Source organism: Bubalus bubalis, chromosome 9 (genome assembly GCF_019923935.1).
Source record: "Bubalus bubalis isolate 160015118507 breed Murrah chromosome 9, NDDB_SH_1, whole genome shotgun sequence".
Lineage (NCBI taxonomy): Eukaryota > Metazoa > Chordata > Mammalia > Artiodactyla > Bovidae > Bubalus > Bubalus bubalis.
This window is the reverse complement of record NC_059165.1, coordinates 60,855,427-60,879,383: the sequence shown is the minus strand read 5'-3', so window position 1 is coordinate 60,879,383 and position 23,957 is coordinate 60,855,427. Positions and strand designations below refer to the sequence as shown.

Below are 23,957 nucleotides of genomic sequence, written 5' to 3'. Positions count from 1 at the left end.
CCATGAATATATTTATATGGACTGATTCCTTAAGGACAGTGGTTTGAAATTTATCAAAGCGATAAAGACTGTTTGAATTTCATTTGAATTGTATTTGATAAATGTTTTCCGTGGAAATGCAGTTTACTTTCTCATTTGTTTACTCAGCTTTCATGTGGAAGTTTTGATTCCCGCACCCTACCCCCTCCCTTCTTTTTTTTTTAGGTTGCAAGTGGTTGGTTAGAGTGGTTATAATTGGGTTTATTGTTTTTTCTTAACCAAGTGCTCTTGGAAACAATATAATGCATTAGATACTTTGGGGCAACAAGTAAGAGTAGTAATTTGTACTCTGCTTCATTGTCACTATGCCAAAATAATTTGGTTTGATTGGTCTAAATAAAAGGATTTTTGTACCTAGTTTTTTTTTGTTGGTTGGTTGTTTAATTGCAAAACTCCAGGACTGAAGATAAGGTAGGGAAGTGGTGATATTTGATCTCTGACTCCCATGCATCCTTAATGAATAAGTCACTCAATACTTCTGTGCCTGGTTTCCACAGTAATTAATAGTGATTTTTTATGTTTTCTTTTTCTTTTTTTTTTTTTTAATAGCGATTTTTTAAAAAATGGTTACTATAGAGTGAGTTAAATGTCAGGCACTCAGGCTCTTCTCATAATATTGGAGTACATTCTCTATATAGAGTATCAATATTATCATCTCTTGTGTATGCTTAAGGCTGCACTGATAAAGATATCCAGAGCAATGGGAGGGCAGAATGGGCCCTGTTAGACATTGTGGACTGAGTGTAAGTTCATGCAGGCTTTTTGAAGAATACCATTTGGCTTGATTCCCAGAGGGCAGTTAGGCATCGTACATCTACTTTATACACATTTGCCTTTTGACTTAGTAATCCCATTGCTAGAAATTTTCCTGAGGATGGGTACACAGATGTTTGCCAAAATACCTTGCAAATATGTTCACTTCAACCAGAACGCCTAAGAGAAGACTAGATAAGCAAATGATGGCCCTTCCGTCTGTTCAGTAGGGTACAGCACAGCCATTGACGTGGCTGAGGTAGATATGCAGAGGCAGTCCTAGAAAGATTTTCAAATGAAAACCAGATATATTAATGTCCATAATCCCTTTTGAGAAAAGAGTGTTGTGTTTGTGTGTGTGTTTTCCTGTTTGAAGCATCTACAGATAAAGACTAGATTGAACCATCAGAGTTTTTAATGGGATCCAGATTGGTGTGTCTACTTGGAATGGAGTTTCCTTAGAAATTCTGTTAAAGTAACTTATGGCTTAGCGTGGGTACCTCCAACCCTCCTATCTTTGAATGTATGTCCATTGGGAATTCACTTCTCCCTTAGGGCTCAAGTATAGAGAGCAGGTTGGTTGTGTCCTGGGTTCGTAGTGGCTTCAGCTGGCTGGGGCTTTCTCAGTGAGGGTAGAAAATGTTACTTTAGTCAGCTTCCTGAAATAGAAGCCTTCCTTGGTGGCTAAAGAATGGCAGGCCCTTCCCTGGTTTGGGTTCGTCTGGAAGAAAACCTGTATGAATTCAAGAAAATCTAAATTGATTTTTAAAAACTACTTGCCAAGATGAAGGTTAATAAATCCTTGGTGAAGTTTGGGCCACTTTAATGCATGAAAAAGAATGCCAAAGGTGCTTTCCCACCCCAAGTATTAATAATCCTGAAACTGGGATGAGTCTTGAAAATCAGTGATATGCGAAAACTTTGGTTCATAGTTTAATTAGCAACATTGTTTCTTTTTTTTCCCTTCTCTTCCCCTTCTCCAGATGTTGTGTTAGATTCAGTAAAAGTAGCAATTTTTAGGGTTAGTATGGTAGGCAGGCTCAGTACCAGTCTGCTTAGTTTAAGTAATATGTAGATATTATTTATATACATATTGATATAATAAGTATATAAAAGATTTTTCTGATCTAAACATGAGCTCTAAATCCCTTTATTCTTATGATTGGTTCATTGTTGTTCAGTCGTGTCTGACTCTTTGTGACCCATGGACTGCAGCATGCCAGGCTTTCCTGTCCTTCATGATCTCCTGGACCTTGCTCAAACTCATGTCTATTGAACTCATGGTCATTGAGTCAGTAATGCCATCCAGCCATCTCATCCTCTGTCGTCCCCTTCTCCACCTGCCTTCAATCTTTCCCAGTATCTGGGTCTTTTTCAGTGAGTCAGTTCTTTGCATCAGGCAGCCAAATTAATGGAGCTTCACCATCAGTTCTTCCTATGAATATTCAGGACTGATTTCCTTTATGATTGACTGGTTGGATCTCTTTGCAGTCCAAGGGACTCTCCAGTCTTCTCCAAACCACAGTCAAAGGATCAGTTCTTCAGTACTCAGCCTTCTTTATGGTCCAACTCTCATACCGTCCATGACTACTGGAAAAATGATAGCATTGAGTATACGGACCTTTGTCAGCGAAGTAATGTCTCTGCTTTTTAATATTTTGTCTAGGTTAGTCATAACTTTTCTTCCAAGGAGCAAGCGTCTTTTTGGTGGCTGCAGTCACCATCTGCAGTGATTTTGGAGCCCAAGAAAAGAAAGTCTCTCACTGCATTGTTTCCTTATCTGTTTGCCATGAAGTGATGGGACCGGATGCCATGATCTTAGTTTTTTGAATGTTGAGTTGTAAGCCAGCTTTTTCACTCTCTGCGTTCACCTTCATCAAGAGGCTCTTTAGTTCCTTTTTCCTTTCTGCCATAACAGTGGTGTCATCTGCATATCCAAGGTTATTGATATTCCTCCCAGCAATCTTCATTCCAGTTTGTGCTTCATCCAGGCAGACATTTCTCATGGATGTACTCTGTACATAAGTAAGCTGGGCTGGAAGAAGCACAAGCTGGAATCAAGATTGCCAGGAGAAATATCAATAACTTCAGATATGCAGATGACGCCACCCTTATGGCAGAAAGTGAAGAGGAACTAAAAAGCCTCTTGATGCAAGTGAAAGAGGAGAGTGAAAAAGTTGGCTTAAAGCTCAACATTCAGAAAATGAAGATCATGGCGTCCGGTCCCATCACTTCATGGCAAATAGATGGGGAAACAGTGGAAACAGTGTCAGTCTTTATTTTGGGGGGCTCCAAAACCACTGCAGATGGTGACTGCAGCCATGAAATTAAAGGACGCTTACTCCTTGGAAGGAAAGTTATGACCAACCTAGATAGCATATTCAAAAGCAGAGACATTACTTTGCCAACAAAGGTCCATCTAGTCAAGGCTATGGTTTTTCCAGTGGTTGTGTATGGATGTGAGAGTTGGACTGTGAAGAAAGCTAAGCGCCGAAGAATTGATGCTTTTGAACTGTGATGTTGGAGAAGACTCTCGAGAGTCCCTTGGACTGCAAGGAGATCCAACCAGTCCATTCTGAAGGAGATCAGCCCTGGGATTTCTTTGGAAGGACTGATGCTAAAGCTGAAGCTCCAATACTTTGGCCACCTGATGCAAAGAGTTGATTCATTGGAAAAGACTCTGATGCTGGGAGGGATTGGGGGCAGGAGGAGAAGGGGATGCCAGAGGATGAGATGGCTGGCTGGCATCACTGACTCGATGGACAGGGAGGCCTGGCGTGCTGCAATTCATGGAGTCGCAAAGAGTCGGACACGACTGAGCGACTGAACTGAACTGAAGCACGGTGACAATATACAACCTTGATGTACTCCCTTCCCAATTTGGAACTAGTCTGTTTTGTCATGTCCAGCCAGTTCTGTAGCTTCTTGACCTGCATACAGGTTTCTCAGGAGGCAGGTAAGGTATTCCCATCTCTTTCAGAATTTTCCATGGTTTGTTGTAATCCACACAAAGGCTTTAGCATAGTCAATAAAACAGAAGTAGATGTTTTTTCTGGAATTCTCTTGCTTTTTTTTATGATCCAGCAGATGTTGGCCATTTGATCTCTGGTTTGTCTGCCTTTTCTAAATCCAGCTTATACATCTGGAGGTTCTTGGTTCACATACTGTTGAAACCTGGCTTGGAGAATTTTGAGCATTACTTTACTAGCATGTGACATGAGTGTAACTGAGCAGTAGTTTGAGCATTCTTTAGCATTGCCTTTCTTTGGGATTGGAATGAAAACTGACCTTTTCCAGTCCTGTGGCCACTGCTGAGTTTTCCAAATTTGCTGGCACATTGAGTGCAGCACTTTCACAGCATCATCTTTCAGGATTTAAAAGAGCTCAACTGGAATGCTATCACCTCCACTAGCTTTGTTTGTAGTGATGCTTTCTAAGGGCCCACTTGACTTCACATTCCAAGATGTCTGGCACATTCCAAGATGTCTGGCTCTAGGTGAGTGATCACACCATTGTGCTTATTTGGGTCATTAAGATCTTTTTTGTATAGTTCTTCTGTGTATTCTTGCCACCTCTTTTTAATCTCGTCTGCTTATGTTAGATCCATACCATTTCTGTCCTTTATTGAGTTCATCTTTGCATGAAATGTTCCCTTGGTGTCTCTGATTTTCTTGAAGATTTCTCTAGTCTTTCCCATTCTATTGTTTTCCTCTATTTCTTTACATTGTTCCCTTAGGAAGGCTTTCTTAGCTCTCCTTGCTATTCTTTGGAACTCTGCATTTGAATGGGTATACCTCTCCTTTTCTCCTTTGCCTGTTGCTTCTCTTCTTTTCTCAGCTATTTGTAAGGCCTCCTCAGACAGCAATTTTGCCTCTTTGCATTTGTTTTTCTTGGAGATGGTTTTGATCACCATCTCCTGTACAATGTTATGAACCTCCGTCCATAGTTCTTCTGGCACTCTATCAGATCTAATCCCTTTAATTTATTTGTCACTTCCATTGTATAATTTGCTTTAGGTCATACCTGAATGGCCTCGTGGTTTTCCCCTGTGTTCTTCAATTTAAGTCTGAACTGGCAATAAGGAGTTCATGATCTGAGCCACAGTCAGCTCCCTGTCTTGTTTTTGCTGACTGTATAGAGCTTCTCCATCTTTGGCTGCAAGGAATGTAATCAATCTGATTTCAGTAATGACAGACTGGTGATGTCCATGTGTAGAGTCATCTGTTGTGTTGTAGGAAGAGGATGTTTTCTATGACCAGTCTGTTCATTTATTACCCCTAAAATCGGTTTATGTGAAAAGTTCAATACATTTTATGTTTTAATAGTGCAGTGGTATAAACTCAAAGTCTCCTAATGTTTGAATTTGTTGTTGTTTTTCAGTCATTAAGTCATGTGTGAATCTTTTTGACCCCATGGACTGCAGCACACTAGGCTTCCCTGTCCTTCATTGTCTCCTGAAGTTTGCTGAAACTCATGTCCATTTGGTCAGTGATACTGTCCAACCATCTCATCCTCTGCTGTCCCCTTCTTCTCCTTTTGCCTTCAACCTTTCCCAGCATCAGGGTCTTTTCCAGTGAGTCATGTCTTCGCACCAGGTGGTTAAAGTATTGGAACTTCAGCTTCAGCAGCATTCTTTCCAATGAATATTCAGGGTTGATTTCCTTTAGGATTGACATATTTGATCTCTTTACAGTCCAAGGGACTCTCATTAGTCTTTTCCAGCACCACAGTTCAGAAGCATCAATTATTTGGTGCTAAGCCTTCTTTCTAGTCCAACTCTCACATCCATTTGTGACTACTGGAAAAACCATAGTTTTGACTATACAGACCTTTGTTGGCAAAGTGATATCTCTGCATTTTAATACGCTGTCTAGGTTTGTCATAGCTTTCCTTCCAAGGAGCAAGATGCTGAATTATGGTCTTGTTAGCTTTCTTGTGGTAATTCATTCTCCCCTCCCCGCCTTTTTTTTTACTGCTGTATTTTGGCTCCTTGGAAAGATATTTAATTGATGATTTCAAAAAAAAATTTTTTTAAGACTTTTAGAGCAATTTGAGAGGAAGCCAAATTAAGAAGAAGGTACAAAGATTTTTCTATCTATTTTCTGCCCCCACACATGCACAGCCTCCTTGTTACCTACATCCCCCATCATAGTAGCACATTCATTATAACTGATGAACCTACAGTGACACTGCTCACTCCTGGTAGGTACAGATGTAGCCATCACTGTAGAGTCATACAGAGTGTTTTCATTGCCCTAAAACCCTCTGTCCTCGACCTATTCACTCTTTCCTGCTCCAGAACCTGGCAACTCCTGAGGTTCCTTCATGTCTTTTCATACCTTGATAGCACATTTTTTTTTTTAAGTGCAGAATAATATTTCACAGTCTGGATGTACCACAGTATTTCAGGTCGCCTACTGAAGAACACCTCAATTGCGTCCTAGTTTTGGCAGTTATGAGTAGTTATGCTGTAGACATCTGTGTGCAGGGCTTTGTGTGGACTTATGTGTTTAGCTCCATTGCATAAATACCATGGGATGCAATTGCTGTATCACATGGTAAGAGTATGTTTAGTTTTGTAGCTGTAAGCCATGCCTGCCATCTCCAGGGAACTACAAAATGGAGGGCCCTGTTTCTGGAGCCTGCTAGGTATCTGGAAGCCCACAGGCAGGGCCTTGTGGTGGCTCTGTTCTTTGCTGGATCTGCTAAGCACTTCCACTTGCCTCTGGCTCCCCTTGAGATAAGAGGAAACGGCGTCATGTCCACTTGCTTGTTTGAGGTATCTGAGGAGGTAAAGCTATTGTAATCACTCTTCTAGACATTGTGTTACGTAACATGACTGTGTCAGCAGAGGCTGAGAGGGAAGGGTAATGACTTTTAGAAGGGAATTAAATCAGGAACCAGTCCTAGATAATGACAGGTCAAAACTATAAGGTAACCAGGATGGCAAAGAAATGGTCAGCTGTGTTTCTCGGGTTTTATTATTTATAATTTTATATATGTATGGCTCTGCTGGGTCCTCATTGCTGCACCTGCTTTTCTCTAGTTGCGGAAAGCGGGAGCTCCTGTTGCGGCGTGTGGGCTCTCGGGCTTCAGTAGCTGAGGCATGTGGGCTCAGTAGTTGTGGCACCTGGGCCTAGTTGCTCCGTGGCATGTGGGGTCCTCCAGATCAGGGACTGATCCCATGCCTTCTGCATTGGCAGGCAGATTCTTTACCACTGAGCCACCAGGGGAGTCCCCAAATGTGTTTTTTAAACTGATTACATTACAGTCCTGACTCTTCCAGAAAAACCAGAGCCATTAGTCTTTCACCTGTTGAGACATGAACTGTCTTGGTTTAAGAAAAGGAGCATGTCTTTAACAGACAATGCTTCTCAGATTTCTTGTGTGTCTTAAGGAAAGCTGCTTTTTGAGCAGGAAGGAAATAGCCAGACCATGACCTGGAGACTGTGTCGCTCACCCACCGGCCCCATGCGGTGTGGGCAGCCCTGTCATGAGGGCTGTCTGCTGGTGGACTGCACAGTTCCTGGTGGTGAGAACATTCCCTTTCCCATTCTGCATCAGCCCCTGCAGATCCTCATCCATTTCAATGGCTGCACAGTGCCCATAATTTATTACTCCATTCTGGGACATTTTGGTTGCTCCCACTTCGCTATTATAGATGAGGTTAACATGAACTCCTCATTCTGGGGTTCCCAATACCCAGGGTGAAGCTTTGTCTTTGAGGAGAAACAGTTCTGGTAGATCTTCCAAATCCAACTCCAACGAGGCTTTTGCCTGCCTTCCAGGCCCTTCTCATGTTCTAGAGTTGTCCTGATGTCTTGGTCGTTTGTCTGAATACCATTGGCATCTCCTGGAGCGAGGGACAAGGGACTGGGAATAGTGAACCTTGTCTTCTAATTAGACTTCGGGATATAAAATCAGTTAAATTGTTTAAGGGAAAGAGAAATTATCAAGGATTCTGAAAGATGGGCATCTCTGCCTGTCTCTTCTAAACCTGGAATAAAGACGGTTATTCTTGGAGGTGATTACAGGTCCAGTTTCTGGGGGAGAGTTGATCCCATGGGTAATCTGGTCTCTAGTGAAATGATGTGTGTAAAGCTTCTGGCACAGTAGCGGGCACACAGTGAGCACTGGATGAGTGACAGGTGCCAATTTTAAATTGTCGCCTTCTGGTGGGAGGCCTCCTCCCTCATTCGGCTGTTTTTGTTTGTTCCTCAGAGAATCACATTTTGGAAGATGTGAACAAATGTGTCATTGCTCTCCAAGAGAAAGATGTGGATGGGCTGGACCGCACAGCTGGTGCAATTCGAGGCCGGGCTGCCCGGGTCATTCATGTCGTCACCTCAGAGATGGACAACTATGAACCAGGGGTCTACACAGAGAAGGTGCTGGAAGCAACCAAGCTGCTCTCCAACACAGGTGCGGGATTCCCTCCCTTACCTGTGCTCCTCACATACAGATGGCCCTGTGGTTAGGAAGTAGGACATTGGGACTCAGTTTGATTTTCGGTCAAGAGTTCTGGAAGGTACATCAGATTGATGAGTCATTGGTCAGCCACAGTAAGACCACACAAACATGTTTCCCTTATTTGTGTCCCACAGGTAGTAATGGGAGTCACTCTAAACTCAGTATTTTAAGATGAACTTCTGAGTTATATCTCTAGTTAATGAACACACTAAATTAAGGAGGGTCCCATTCTAGCAAGGCCTCTGCTGCTGCTGCTAAGTCACTTCAGTCCTGTCTGACTCTGTGCGACCCCATAGACACAGCAGCCCACCAGGCTCCCCCGTCCCTGGGATTCTCCAGGCAAGAACACTGGAGTGGGTTGCCATTTCCTTCTCCAATGCACGAAAGTGAAAAGTGAAAGTGAAGTCGCTCAGTCGTGTCTAACTCTTAGTGACCCCATGGACTGCTGCCCACCAGGCTCCTCAGTCCAAATCCCAATTCAAATTCTCAGCCATCTAAATCCTGTGTTGCAGAATCTGGCCAGAGACAAAGAAGAGGATTCAAGTCTTTGTAAAATATGGCATTTAATTTATTTGAACCATAAATACCCCTCACATAGGTAGAAGCAGAGGCTCTTCATCTTCCACTCTGCCTCTCTGCATCTGACTGAGGGATTTAGGAGGGCTGGTGGTGATGTTATCATCTCTTTTCTCCACAGTCATGCCGCGTTTTACTGAGCAAGTGGAAGCGGCTGTGGAAGCCCTCAGCTCAGACCCTGCCCAGCCCATGGATGAAAACGAGTTTATCGATGCCTCCCGCCTGGTGTATGATGGCATCCGGGACATCAGGAAAGCGGTGTTGATGATAAGGGTGAGTAACTGCATTTCAGATGTTTTAACAGCTTCCTTCTTATCATTTGCTAAACTTGAGCAATGCATCATTCTGGAACTCAACAGATGTGTTGGCAGTATATTAAAACCATGAATCTAAGGGCTGTTAGGAGGAGATATGTTTAATTACGTTGTCTAAAATGACTTTTACTTGCAAGTTAGAGCCCAAACTTGGGCTGAGAAAAGGGGACCTAGTATGAGTTGAGGCTTCCTCTTGAGTTAAAGGGCAGTGACAGAAAATAAAGGCTCCTCAGTGAAGGGAGTATTTCCTTTATTCAGGTTGAAGCTGTTCTTTACATGTAGCACTCCTCACCTCAGAAGGGTGGCAGGCAGGCAGGGGACTAGAGCCCCAGGGTGTTGAGGGGGAGGATGAGGGGCTGTGCAGCCCTCGGTGATGCTCCTGATCTCAGGGCCAAGTGTCGAGCCCTCTAACCATGGCTGAAGGGAAGTGCCACCCACTCTGGGCTCCGTTTGACCTGTCTTCTCTGAGCCAGCGGCAGTTCTCACCATCTGAAACAGTGTCTGGGGTCCCCTGGGTATGAACAATGGGGTTTTGAGAAACCACCACCTCCTCTGTGATCATCCTGTGTCTTAGGCTGGGACTCACATAGCAGCTGATCCCTCACACGCTGTTCTGAACATGAATGTGTTGCTCTGGAAGCTGAGAGCAGGACCTGTGCCAAGCTTTCCCGGGGTCACCTGGATGCCCCCAGGCTCGGGCCAGGCCTGCTGAGTAGACGGCTGCTGGGCTCTGTTGACAGTCTAGTCATGTCAGGGAGTTTCCATTACACCTTCATGGTTTGCTGGTCACACCTTCCAAGATGGACAGGGTTGTGTCCCCCTTTTTACCAGAGGCCATTCCTAAGGTAGTTGCATCAGGCTGGATGCATTCTGTATGTAACGTAGAAACACTTGGGCATTACTGCACTCCTCTCAGGGGTAAGGAGCAACGAGAATGGCTCAAGGGTTGTATGGCTGGCTGCTGGCTGTTCCTGCAGGCCCAGGTCACCTGCACATACTGGGGGTTGGGAGGGGATCTGGGGGAGCCTGTTGCTTTCTTCACCCCTGCTGCTGTGCTGGAGGGCAGCCCATGCTCAGGGAGGCCTGGCCTCCAGAGGTGCGAAGGGATCCCTGGGTCAAGCGCACCAGTGTGGCAAAATGCAGCCCTGTTTTTCCAAAGTTCTTTGCGTGCAGACAGAGAATAGAAGAAACATTAATAATCATGAGTTGTTGAGTGTCTGAGGTGAATGCCTTTGGGGTTTTAAATGAGCTGGCACTGCACACACCCCAGGATACCTGCACATCTAGGGCCTGTTCTGTGGAAGCAGGATTCCTCCTCACATCTGAGACTCTCAGCAAGTTCCCTCATCTCTCTTAAGATGCAGATGATGGTGTTGATAGCTTTGATGGGATGAATTGGAGATAATGTGCTCAGGTCAGGACCTGGCATGTAGTAGCTGTTTCTTGTGTGCTTACTGCTGTGTTGGATCGTTAAGTATGAGAGGCCCTGGCAGGTGTGGTGAAATGGAACCTGGGTGTGGTCACCTGGGAGGGCTCAGAGAACAAGGACAAGTAGGTCTGTAGCAGCCTTGGTTTAGCTCCTTTTTGTCTTGATTTAATCCAGGAACCATCCTTCCAACCCCGGGGCCTCTTGGTTTCTTGATGTCTTGTCCTCCCCCATACTCAGCCTCTTTTGCCTACTCTTGCCTGGTCTTTGTCATAACCAGCATCTCCATCATCCCTTCGATCAGCTGCTTGCTCCCTTTGGTTCTGTGACTCCCAACAGTGCTTTGAGTCCGTCGAGATCTTCAGCTGGTTGGTCCTCCCCACTTGCAACCCTCACTCAGCCCCTCGGGTCCTTGCCTCACTCCTATTCCAGCTTCTGTTTCATCAGTACAATCTCTCTTGCACCTTTTTACTCCCCTTATTTGCCTTTCAAAATACAACCCTAGTGAAATTCTGTCTCCTGCTGAACGTGGTGCATAAAAATACAGTCATCTGACTGGGGTCACTGGACCCAGGATGTCAGGGGACTGTTGGTGCTACACAGCCATAGAGTCTGGGAACACTTCATACCTTCTCCCCTTTCCCCACCTGTGCCCCATCCTACCTGTCTGGCCCTGGTATCCATTTCACTGAGGATCCTAAAAAAATGAAAGTGAAGTCACTCAGTCATGTCCAACTCTGCGACCCTATGGGCTGTAGCCCACCAGGCTCCTCCTCCATCCATGGGATTTTCCAGGCAAGAATACTGGAGTGGATTGCCTTTTTCTTCTCCAGTGGATCTGCCCAACCCAGGGATCGAACCTGGGTCTCCCACATTTCAGGCAGATGCTTCACCCTCTGAACCACCAGGGATTCATCGTTCCCGAGGATCCTGAGGTGGTTTAAACATCTGCTCCTGGCTGAGCCTGTTCCCTGCACTGGGTCTCGCTCCCTATTTCTCCAGCACTTTTCCCCCAGCAGACAAACATGCCTTAATGTCGCCCATTGTAAGAAAATCCGCTGGCCCCCTCCTCCTCAGTCTTGCTGGTTTCTCCTCATCCTTCATCTTCACAGCCCGTGACCACGGGTACACCCTGTAGCATAGTTTCTCACCTGTCTCTTTTCTGACTGTACTCATTCACTTGGAGCATAAAGATGAGAGAAAACCAGCGAGAGGCTGACTCCCATGGTCCACTCCTCCAGCCACCCTGCTTGCTGCCCCTTGCTTGTCATCCCCAAAGTGAGCTCCGCATCTCTCCACCCTGCTCTCTCATCAGTTGATGGCACGTCTGTCTTCCACTTGCTTAGGCCCAAATTTTAGATTCACCTTTGATTCCACTTTTTGCCTCATACACTGAATCGGATTTATCAGCAGAGCCTGTTGGGTCTACCTTCACAATAAGTAGTGATTCTGAACACGGTTCCTGCCCTGGTCTAGGCCACCAGCACCTCTCACCTGGATTCATGCACCTGCTTCTCAGTCTTGCTCTTCACATCCTTGGGTGCCTGCAGTCTTATATCTGTGAGAGCGGGGATGTTTGTCTCTGTCATTCTGTACCTTACGAGCCCAGAACTGCTTGCTTGGCACACAGAGATTCAACAAGTGAATGAACAGATAGAAGATAATTTGGTTTCCCTAATTTGGTTTCCCTGGTAAGAACAGTTCTTCGGTCTGTGATGGGCTATGGAGGAAGGTAGGGAAGTAGAGATCCTGTTAAGAGGCACCCCTCACTAAAGGCTCAAGTGTCTGTCACTCCAGAATCACAATGGCCAACAGCAGCTGGACTCCAGGTGTTGCACTGACGTGTAACTCACTGGTGCCTCAGGTGACCCCCATTGTCCTCACTTTCACACGGAGGGCCCGGCCCAGCCTTCACGTGTGTACAAACCCAACATACTCTGGGCAGTCTGGATGCTTCCTCACAGGAAGCCCTCAGGCTGGGGTTGGATTAGGTCCTGGTGCAGATGAGGGACTCGCCTCACTGCCCTCTTGTCATAGGCCGACCGGCTGGGCCAAGAGCCAACCCCAGCTGTTCTGCCTGCTGCCCTGTTGCTGATAATTTCCCGAAGATTACATTATGTTTCAAGTCAGTAGCTAATCACGAGAGGCTGGAGGGTGTACAAAATAAGAATTTTTATTTCATAATTAAAGCAAAAAAGTGATCAGTTCCTTTGGTATTTACTCAGACTTTATCTGCCATATTCTCTTTTCCTTTAATAAAAGTACATAAAAACACACTGCCTGTTTTTACTCCTCAGATCAACCTTTGCTAACCTAAGAGGTATCCCAGTATTAATTCAGTTAATTTTCTTTTTTCCGTTAAAAAATGGCAAAGTTATAAGAATCTGTTTAATGTATGAAACTGCTATTTTTACTACAGTACGTTTTCCACCCAGAACAACTCTCACATTTGTCTTAAGATGCAGGTGTTGGAGAAGTACATGAAGTGAAAACCTTTTGTCAAGCAGAGTCTTGACTCTTTGGTAGAGACTGAAACCCTCCAGATCCTTTGGGAATGCTGGTGTGGTGCCTTTGCTCGCTGTCTGTTGAATGGACTGCTTGGCACATGCATCGGTGAAGCAGGGTTCAAATATTGAGCAGCTTTAACTTTATTCCTCATGGCTGTTTGGAATATTGCAGAAAATTCTGGATGTCTTTACGTCAGACCCTGGGGCTGTGGGCCCAGGGGCTCGGGGCTGCTGGTGGCCCAGGGTTGTGTTTGACTTGTCATTTCTGTCTTGGTGGCAGACCCCTGAGGAGCTGGATGACTCTGACTTTGAGACGGAAGACTTCGATGTCAGAAGCAGGACAAGTGTCCAGACAGAAGATGACCAGCTAATAGCTGGCCAGAGTGCCCGGGTAAGGACCAGGTTTAACTTGTCCTGCAGACCTTCCTGTCTCTCCCTGTTCTTAGCTTTTTCTTTTCCAGAAAAAAACTCTCATTATTGAAAACACCATTTTTCCTCTCATTTACTCTGGCAGTGGAACCTTATCCTAAAGTTGTGGCACCTGCTAGTCCATTGTAGGTTCATCCAGAATGTCTCCTCAGCGAGAGCAGCGCAAGAACATGGCCCCCTCAGCTGTACCCTGAGGCTTTGGTTTATGAAGAGCCCCGAGTCAGGAAAGCGCTATGCTCCAGTCAATGCAATGTTTGTTAATAGGACAGTGAAACTCAAAAAAGATTGCTGTCTTTGCCTATCTCAATGATACCACGGGCATGAACTATTTAATTATTCATGGGGAAAAAAATAACAGTGGTACATTCAAGAAAATCAGAGCCATTGCATTCATTTGAGTCGTTAAATCTTCAATCAATTGCATTTATGTTTTTGGGAGGATGCCAAGAAATATTACTAAGGAGTCTTTTTTCACCCCTTAGAAGTCGTTTTGAACAGCGGGTTCATCTCTGCTTTAAGCCCCACTGGGTCCTAGCCCTTGGGGAGCTGAGTCGAGAGGAGCCCTAGGCCTGAGTCTGGGGCTTGAGGTCGGCAGCGGGCCTCCAGGTGCTGCAGGCTCAGGTGTGAGTGCTGTCTTGAGTGCCTGAGAAGTGTGCTCTGCAGCAGGTTCTCTCCTGCCTCCTTTAAAACTTACATTTTAAGACTACTGGGTCATCTTGGAAAGTTGGAGATGTATATACTGACACCAGGGAAAGGCCTGCATGCATTAGCCCCTCCCTCATCCCCATGGCAGGAGGCGAGGGTGACATTTTTTTTTTTTTAAGGTTAATGGAAGTTTATTTTTCTTCAAAGTAATTTTATTGGAGTATAGTTGATTAACAATGTTATGTTAACTTCAGGTGTACAGTAAAGTGATTCAGTTATACACATATTCATTCTTTTTTAGATTCTTTCATAGGTTATCACAGAATATTGAGTAGAATTTGCTGTGCTATACAGTATGTCCTTGGTTATATGTATAAAATACTGTATGTTCATGCCAAGCTCCTGATGTACCCACACCCCATCACGTTTCCCCTTTGGTAATCAACCCTAAGTTTGTTCTCAAAGTCTGTTTCTGTTTTGTAAATAAGTTCATTTGTATCTTTTTTAAAAAAAAAATCCGATTCCACGTATGTCTAATATAATGTGATATTTGTCTTCCTGACTTCAGAAGATGAAACTTTTAAAGAATTAAGCAGGTTTTGTCCCTGTGCAGGTGTGATCAGGAAGCTTGTACATTAGCCTGCAACCCCTCACACCGTTATTCTTGAAAGTGGGTCGGGAAGCTATAAACTTCACAAAATGAGAATAAATGGTTCTTCAGGCAAAATGAAACCTATTAAAGCACCATCCTACCTATGTCATAGATTGCTTGGTGGAAATATTCTTGGTTAATGCACTGTGAGAACTTCATATTCTCTTTATGTAAGAGCTTTCTGTGCTTCTGATTTCAGGCGATCATGGCTCAGCTTCCCCAGGAGCAGAAAGCAAAGATTGCGGAACAGGTGGCCAGTTTTCAGGAAGAAAAGAGCAAGCTGGATGCTGAGGTGTCCAAGTGGGACGACAGTGGCAATGACATCATCGTGCTGGCCAAGCAGATGTGCATGATCATGATGGAGATGACGGACTTCACCCGGTGAGCAGCGCCTCCCTGCAGGCCACCTCACGCAGGCAGGATGTGCTGCTCCGTACATCCTTTGCTGTTCATCTCCACCTACGAGGGCTTTAGTTACAATCATCCTTGTTCCCTTTTTTCAGAGGTAAAGGACCACTCAAAAACACATCAGATGTGATCAGTGCCGCCAAGAAAATTGCTGAGGCAGGCTCCAGGATGGATAAGCTTGGCCGCACCATCGCAGACCATGTAAGTAACAGACTTGCCCCACAGGTCTTAAAGTTCATGCTGGACTCGGGCAGCCCAGGGGTGGTAACAGTGTTTTTTCATGAGCCACAGCACTTTCCTAATCTCAAACAGTGTTCTTAACTCACCAACCTGCTTGATTAGCATCAGCATAGAGTTTTAAGGATTTCTGAATTCCTGTTTCTTTGACAAGTTTTATAAGACAGGCCCAGTTTGCATTACAGCACATCTCTGCATTACATCACATACACACATAGGTGTGTATGTCCTAAAATCTTGCTTTGATTGACACCTAAAACCAGCCTTTACTGTTAGCTCTTCGGATCTCTTTAGGATGTCAGCTCTGGGTAGGAGCTAATTCTGCAAGCCCCAATAATATACTGAAACTAAGTGCGTTAAGAGCCTCTTATGGGTGTATTTCATGTAAGAATCAGGAGCTCTTTTGTCTGGTGCTTTGGAAGCATGATGTGCCGAAGTGGGGACAGACGTCTGTGTTCCCAGCCACCCAGCCTTCATCCCTTTTCTCTACTGATGTGTTGAAAAAAATGTGTAAACCTCCAGGAAAGTTTACAAGCTATTTTCAGCTATAGTTACAAAGCCTTCCCACTGCTTTCCCTCAAGTGTCCACATGCTCAGCCTGCACCAGGGCTGCAGGACAGTGACAGTGCTCAAGCCAAAGACTGGGAAGCCCTCCTTAACGCCCCTCTTTAAGGGCTTATATCTGGTACTCAGCCCCAGTACATCTACTGGCCACATGAATGTGAGCGCCATCTGGTCTCTTCCTCTCAGCAGCCACCACTCAGTCCATCGTGCACAGCCTGCGCCTGCAAGACTGGCCTACCTCACTGACTCCCTGCTCCACCCTCCACACAGCTCCCAACACAGTCTTCTTACACAACCATCTTAAAATGCAAATGAGGCATGGCTCTGCCATGCTTCAGGAGCTGCTGAGAATAAAAAACCCCAGCCTCACAGAAGGGAGGTGTTTGCGTCAACACTTGAGAGGTGCTCTGCTTGCTTTGGTTGACGCACTTGTTCTCCATCTTTGCCTAAAATGACTCTCCTTTCATCAGGTGTTTAGAGTGTGCACCACTGAGCAGATCTGGGCCCTCTTGAGCAGACAGCCCTTCACTCTAGCTCATGACACCGTCACTTTTCTCCAGAGGCAGGGACCCCAGCAGAGTTGCTGAGGGTGGTGACAGCCCGGGTACTTGGATAATCCTCTCTCATCCTTGCTGCAGCACAGACTGAGCCTGTCAGAATAGCCCTAGGAATGGGTGTGTTTGGGCTCAAGAGTGCTTGGTGCTAAGTCCGCTCTCTCGTCAGTGCCCAGACTCAGCCTGCAAGCAGGACCTGCTGGCCTACCTTCAGCGCATCGCCCTTTACTGCCACCAGCTGAACATCTGCAGCAAAGTCAAGGCCGAGGTGCAGAACCTTGGTGGGGAGCTGGTCGTCTCTGGGGTAAGTTTCATCTGTCAGTGGGAGGAAGTGCTGGGAGAGGACCATAGTTTCCTCTCGGAGGCTGAGGGCTGCACGTCGGCTCCTCTGTGCATATTGCAGCTCCGTTGAACACGGTTGGAGACAGCTAGGAGCCCTTACTGTGCTGGCCTCTTCCCTTGTGCTTCTGTGGGAAAGAGTATTTTTATCCTCCTGTTTTTTCTTCTTCTAGAGAGAAAGTGAGCCTGTTCAGAAATTGCAGAGACATACAGCCTTTCTCAAACCCCCTCCACCCTCAAAGAGCCCCAGTACACTCTCTCCCCTTGTCTGTTTCCCAGGTCACATCACACAGTTCTGGACCTGTCACCCTAGGGGAACAAGGACACCTCCCTCCATGGAAGCCCCGTGGCTTCTGCTAAACCCCACACAATTTCCTTTCAAAGAACTTTGAATGTTGGACATACTTAGACCATTTGTTTACCTGCTCCAACATCAAATGCCCCTGTCTCTGGGGACAATTATCCATCTTCTCTAAATGTGAGGGCAGTCCCCTGGGTCATTACTGAAAGCATGGGGCGCTCTGTCCAGGAGGCTGACCTAAGCCCCCCACCCCATGCCTGTGGCTGTTGACAGTGCTTGTTCTGCAGATCATCCCCCGCCTTGTTTGAGTGAAAACTGTTGAGGGCTAGGGCAGGTAAGGTAATGGTACCTTACGTTTTTATTACTCGTCCCTTCAGAAGATCTGAAATACAGGCATTTTCAGGGTGTTTGGATGAGAGCACCTAGCAGTTGGGAAAGCTGATTAGGAATGAGGACTGGTTCCGGGCCCCAGGGGAGTGGGGACTCCCTGTCGGGGACTGACAGGCCAGCTGGACCTTCCACCCCAGACCCTGGCCTGTGCTCCTCACCTCCTGTCTGTGCCTCTCAGGTGGACAGCGCCATGTCCCTGATCCAAGCCGCAAAGAACTTGATGAATGCGGTGGTGCAGACAGTGAAGGCATCGTACGTGGCCTCCACCAAATACCAGAAGTCCCAGGGGATGGCGTCCCTCAACCTCCCTGCTGTGTCGTGGAAGATGAAGGCGCCTGAGAAAAAGCCCTTGGTGAAGAGAGAGAAACAGGATGAGACGCAGACCAAGATTAAAAGAGCATCTCAGAAGAAGCACGTGAACCCCGTGCAGGCCCTCAGTGAGTTCAAAGCTATGGACAGCATCTAAGGCTGCCCGGGCCCTCCTAAAGATCCCTCATCGTTCTTCACTCACGTATATTTGCTAAATAGAACACTGATGTTAGATCCCATAGGGAAATAGATTCTTGAGACCTGGCCAACCTGGTGACTTTTGTAAGGACATACTTGTGTTTAAGTCATAGAATTCAGGGGCATATATCTAGCTATATTTTTTATACTCCTAAATAATTAAAAGTAAAAATTCCATAACCAAAGAGACTCCCACATGAACGTGTTAGTAACACTGTTGACCAGGTTGAGATGCCTGTCCTCCCAGTGGTGGCAGCAGTAGCTTTAGGAGAGGGGAGCTGCCTACATCTTGGTTCAGGGAGGGGCTTCCCCCAGTTCTGGCCACTTGGCTGGTAGTAAATGACCAAAGACGACCCGGAGGAAGCATCCCGGGCGTCTTAGGAGGCCTTGGAGAAAGGAACATTCCCAGACAGGTTTTGAGAGGGACAGACCACACAAAACTAATTAAAACAATGTATCACAAAGAGAATGGATTGCTCTCTTTATAACATGAAAGGAGGATTTTAATGCATGGTTACAATTACTAATGTACTCTGCTGTGGGACATTAATAAAGTTGCTTTTTTTCAGGCTAGAATGTTGTGATGCCATAATCAGAACATGCTCTTTTAACTTCCTTCAGCTTCCAAATGCAAATTCATCATTGGGTTCACTTCTAATAATTGCAGCGCTTCCTGCCTTGGGCTTAGGAGAAGCCTGACAAAATAATAGTGTTTGCTTAGGCAATAATTTAGACTTACCTTATTTGTGATTACTATAGCGATTACTATAACTACAAGGTATAATTTTACTTTATTTAAATTTTATGAATTTGAATGTTTTTTACACTAACTTTTCCGAATAAAGTCCACTATGAAACCAAGTCTAAGGGGCCAGAGTTCTTTTCTTTGCCTTCCCATAGAGTGGAGTTTTACATCAGACATCTCCTGGATTTGCCCCCAGCATCTGCCATGCTTCGGCCTCCCGTTGGCCCTCTTTCCTGGATGGTACTGCCCAGGGAGGGAGCAGACTGTGCACAGGGCTCCAGACTGTGCCTCCCTGTAGCTTCCAGGCTGGGAGGGCCACGCCCACCGTGGGAATTCACATGTCTGCACTTCAGGGTGCAGGGCAGAACCTCAGAGGCATCCTTGACATCTCCCTGGAGGTCACCCTCCCCTTCTGAATCATCCCTACTGGTTTGTAACTGTACCAAGATGATGGCTGCCTTACAAACCTCCTAAACCTGCTGTCCTTTCCCAGCCTACATCCCCATTCCTTTAAAGAGTGTCGTCCTTGTCTCCCCTTCCTCACTTCCTGCCGCTCCAGTCAGCTCTGCACGCCCATATTCCTCTCTGCACCGTCAGTGGCCGAGGTGCACAGGCCCTCCCTGCTCACAGCTCCTCCTCTGCCTCCGAAGCACCTCACTCCGGTTTCCGGTTCTTCACAGGGTGCTCCTCCTCCTCTTCCTAGCTGGTCAAAGTTTCGCTGTCTGTCCCAGGGCTCAGTCCTCAACCTCTTCTCTTTGGTTCTGCTTACTCCTGATCTTAGCCAGATATCTGGCTTTAAATACCATCCAAATGCCAACTTTTCCTAGAACTAGACTTCTATAACTGGCGGTCTCCTCAACTCTCCACTTGGATGTCTTTATACATATTTCACACAGATTCTTCCCTTTGAAATGTATGCTGGGGCCAACTACTTCTCACCAGTTCTGTTTGCCGTCACCTGGTCCAAGACCTCATCACTGCATTAACTTCTCTTAGCATGTAACAAACTGCCCTCAAACTCAGCAGCCAAGACAACAAGCATCACTCACAGCTTCTGAAGATCAGGGATCCAGGAGCAGCCGAGTGGAAGATTCTGACGCTTGGGTCTCTTGTGAGCATAGGACCCACTTCCAGGCTCCTTCACAGGGCGGGGGTGGGAGGCTGCAGTCCGTGCCAGGTGGGCCTGCCTTCCCACAGAGTGGCTCACGCCCCCACCAGATTGAGCGAGCCGAGAGGATGGCAACCAGATGGAAGCTACGGCGTGTTTTAAAAACCTGATCCCAAAAGCGATACGTGATGCCTTCAATGTTATGTTGGTGACACAAACCACCCTTGGTCCACAGTGGGAGGGGACAACACAGGGGCACAGGCCAGGAGGTGGCTCCCATGGTCGTCTGCATGTGGACACTGCAGTAGGCTCCTTCCCTGCACTGCCCCCCCCAACCCCCACCAGGCGTTCCCCCTCAGAGACAAGCCAGAGCATGTCTTTCTCTTAGCTCAACCTTCCAGTGGCTTCCATGTCCTAAAAGCCAGAGTCCTAATGATGAGTGTGGCCGCTTTTGTCTCTGGCCTTTCTTTGCATCTGCCCTTTGCCAGTTTTGGTTCTGCTCTCCCCAGAAACCCCCCACCCACCCCACTCCCCATTTCCTTCTCAAGATCTCCTTCAGATGTCTTGTCAAAAGTCTATCAGAAAGACCTCCCCTGATATTTTGCCTCCCTGCTTCACAGGGATAGGAATCCACTCTCCAAGGCCCAGGACACAGTGAACAGATACCCTGGGGACCTGGGGGTCCCTCGTGGGGCCAAGCCCACAGACGCTGACCTCCCTTCACTCGGCCCTTCCTCCTGACTGACTCAGAATCCACGCTGACACTTGGAACACTCATGGCTTTTGTTGCCGTGACCTACAGCCCCGCACCCAAGCGCCACGTAGACCATCCAGTCCACCTGTCTGCTCAGCCCATCCACTTCTCTCAGAGGCTGAGCCCACCCTGGTCTAGACAGCCCCCTCCCTCAGCCCCCAGCATCCATTACCCACTCTCCACCAAGTGGTAAAAGAAACATCCAAAAACATTTCTCAAGAGTCAGCCCTCTGCACACAGCCCTCAGGGACCCCATGCCTGCTCTGGCAGTATCTGGACTAACCGTGCCCTTTGCACCCACACTGCCTGCCAGACGCGATTCCTAGGATGTCCACACGCTGCCCCCCATGAGCCCATCACTTGCATGTCCCAGGCATCACCCTCACCATCCCAACATTAATAGCACACGTTCCCAAAAGATGCAAGTTCTACTGAGCTTCACTTCCTCCTTAAGCAATAGCTATGAAATGTTTGCTGTGCTACAGTTTTTCTTTTTTTTTTTTTTTTTTTTTCATTCATGAGATATTTATTAAAATAACACATTTAGGGAAAAAAATCAATACAATGTATACATCATTACTGAAAACTGTATACCATCATACAAAAAAGGATTTTATTTTGGGAAATCGATTCCTAATTTATGGCAAGTTTTACTTTAGAAATAAAACCACAAAACAACACAATCTAATTCAATCTTAAAGGCTGGCATGCTGAGCAAGGAATGTTCTTATTCTTTGTAGGAGTTCCTTCTTTACACTGTCGGGTACCAGGGCTCTGCCTTTTGGTGTGATTTCAGCCACCAAGTCATCAACAGTAACGTGTTCTAGTCCCTTTTCTTTAATTACCTCTTTACAGTGTGCCTTCAACTGATCCTTCCAGCCACATTCAATTAATTTAGCTCTCAGCAACTCTTTGAGGCGTTCTCTTTCTCCAGTTTCTATCAACTTTTGGTTAATCGCTGCTCTCATCTGCGCATCTTTGTTCATCTTGCTAACCACACTCTTCGGCTGCCCGGACCTAGACCCTCAGTAGCTCGGGCACCTCTACAGTTTTTCTAATACACATTAAAATTCACTTTAGTAAAGTGTTCATTGCTATAGCACCTAAAATCTCCCCTTGTGCCATGACGGGCAAGCGTGGCCCACGACCACCCCCTTCTCACCAGGCCTTGGCCCTGTTGCCCCCAGCATGTGGCATCACAGTGCCAGCTCACACAGGGCTGGTCTGGCATTCTTTGGGGAAAAGGCGGTGGTCTTGGTGACCCCGTAACCTCTCAAAGGCCCTGGCACGTGCTTGAGAAATAGTTGAACTGTTCGAATGACTCACTGCTTATTTAAACCAATCAGAAGATACTGGGAAGCAGAAAGCAGGTCACAGAGGCGGCACCAGAGGTCTTAACCAGCGATCCTGAATCCTCCATCCTCCTCACAGACCGTGGGCTGAGCTCAGGGGAGACCAACCTCACCGTGTCCATGCGGGGGTTGCTCCTGCCCCTATGCCACCGCTAAGAGGGCTGTCTCCCCTCACATCCCGAGGTTTCTTGCTTCTCAGCCAGGGTAGCCATGACCCTCAGTGTCACCTCCCTGGGTGACACCTCAGGCCAGCTCCTCCCCTGGGTGCCTCAGCCTGGCATTACGGGCCAGCTGCCCCGCACCCCTGCTCTGGCCATGACCTCACGCAGGCTGGGCAGAGCCCCGCTGCTCTCCCCTCTGCCCTGCTAACCATAGGGCAGTGCCTCCCACAACCCCCGGGCAGACACTTCCAAGGGCCCTCCTCACCTCTGCAGCCTTAATGCTCAGAGCGTCCACTCTCCACCCAGGCAAGGATTGCCCCCCCACTGAAGGAAGAGGAGCAGCTGCCTCATGCTGGGCACACCCAGGGCCCGTGTAGGCCTTCACCCACATCCCCCAGTTGTTCGTTTGCTGCCTGTGACGTGTCGCTATTACTGCCCCTCAAACTACAGGAGTGGCGACCAACTCTCTCACCCAAGTCACACAGCTCACGAGTTGCCCAGCCCCTCCTCCCAGCCGCTCAGTCAGTCCCTCTAACGCCCCCAGGTTCAGACCAGCCCTCAGGAGCCCCAGAGGGCAGGCTCTTCTCCCCAGCGACGCCCTCAGACTCCCACCGCACCTGCCCGTTCCTGCATGGGTCCTCAGGACTGCGTGTCAGCGTGCACGGGTTCTCCAGGCTCTTGGGTGAGGTCACCCTGTCACTCACTGGTCACGGGACCCCAGTCCAAAGCATTCTAGCCCTCAATTCTCACACCCCCATTTCCTGCCTGACCAAGTTTGCCTTCCCTCAGTGGTTCTCATCAGCACACAAAAACATGTCATAGACCCCCGAGTTTAAAACAAGGGGACAGAAAGCTTTTCTGGGTCCATGTCTCCCTCCCCTGAGACAGAGCTCCTCAGGGGAACGTTGGGACCGTGTCCAGTGCCCACCACCACTCTCCCCGCTCGGTCCAGCCCTCCTCTCGGCCTGTCGTGCTGCTGGCAGCCACGTTCCCTCCTTGTCACGCTTTCTTCAGATTCCCACCATCACATCCTCACTCACCTTGCTCGAGTCTCCTTAACATGCTCCCCCTCTTGGTCTCTAACACTCAGCTAGTCCAGGCCACTGACCTTGCTTCTCTTCTTCTTGATCAATAATGTGCAACAACCAGGTTTTCAGGGAGGGATGGGGAGAGGCTGCATATATATATCCATATATTTTGTTACACATTTTACTCCTATAAAGGAATTACAGTACACAACTCAGAATTAACAAAATAGGCAATATTCTTTACTCTCGATTCCACACAGCTTAAATTCCACTGAGGCCTTCTTTGATTTTTGCTCAAATCTTGCATCCATAGCCAACCTATGGTTGAAACTGACAAATGAGTCTAGTTCTGACATGAATGTTGGTTGATATTTTTGTTTACCTTAAGGAGTAAGGAAGTGAAAGAACAAAAATAAATGTGGGGATTTCACTTGTCAGTGAACGATGACTTTGCTCAATCAGATAATATCTGTCAAATACTGTAAGATAATTTCCTCATTTTTTTGTGCTAAATATAGATGACACACAAAGCTTAATTGGCATTAATGTCTTCTTCATCACCCTCTTTTAAGTCTAGACAATCAACAAAACAATAAATTAAGCCTTGATTTGTAACATTTCCCGACTTCCCTGGTGTAAATACTCCCACCACATCAGATTTCCAGCCACCCACGAGGTGTCCTGCTGGTGGAGCAAGG

The 23,957-nt window shown here is 46.8% G+C and overlaps 2 protein-coding genes across 2 annotated transcripts in view; one reads left to right on the top strand and one right to left on the bottom strand.

Moving 5' to 3' along the window:
* The window catches only part of CTNNA1 (catenin alpha 1), a 179,110-nt gene extending 160,138 nt beyond the window's left edge, over positions 1-18,972 (top strand). The window contains exons 12-18 of the mRNA XM_006070838.4: positions 8,014-8,214; positions 8,960-9,111; positions 13,366-13,476; positions 15,011-15,192; positions 15,315-15,420; positions 16,744-16,878; positions 17,783-18,972. Of these exons, the coding sequence (XP_006070900.3) occupies positions 8,014-8,214; positions 8,960-9,111; positions 13,366-13,476; positions 15,011-15,192; positions 15,315-15,420; positions 16,744-16,878; positions 17,783-18,070 (1,175 nt within the window). The 3' untranslated portion in view covers positions 18,071-18,972. The remainder of the gene's footprint in view (positions 1-8,013; positions 8,215-8,959; positions 9,112-13,365; positions 13,477-15,010; positions 15,193-15,314; positions 15,421-16,743; positions 16,879-17,782) is intronic.
* Positions 18,973-21,309: 2,337 nt separating this feature from the next.
* On the bottom strand, positions 21,310-21,764 carry LOC112587047 (transcription and mRNA export factor ENY2-like). Its single transcript, XM_044948558.2, has one exon. The coding sequence runs from the start codon at positions 21,702-21,704 to the stop codon at positions 21,414-21,416; it is 291 nt and encodes a 96-aa protein (XP_044804493.1). The 5' UTR covers positions 21,705-21,764; the 3' UTR covers positions 21,310-21,413.
* Between the last annotated feature and the right edge of the window lie 2,193 nt (positions 21,765-23,957).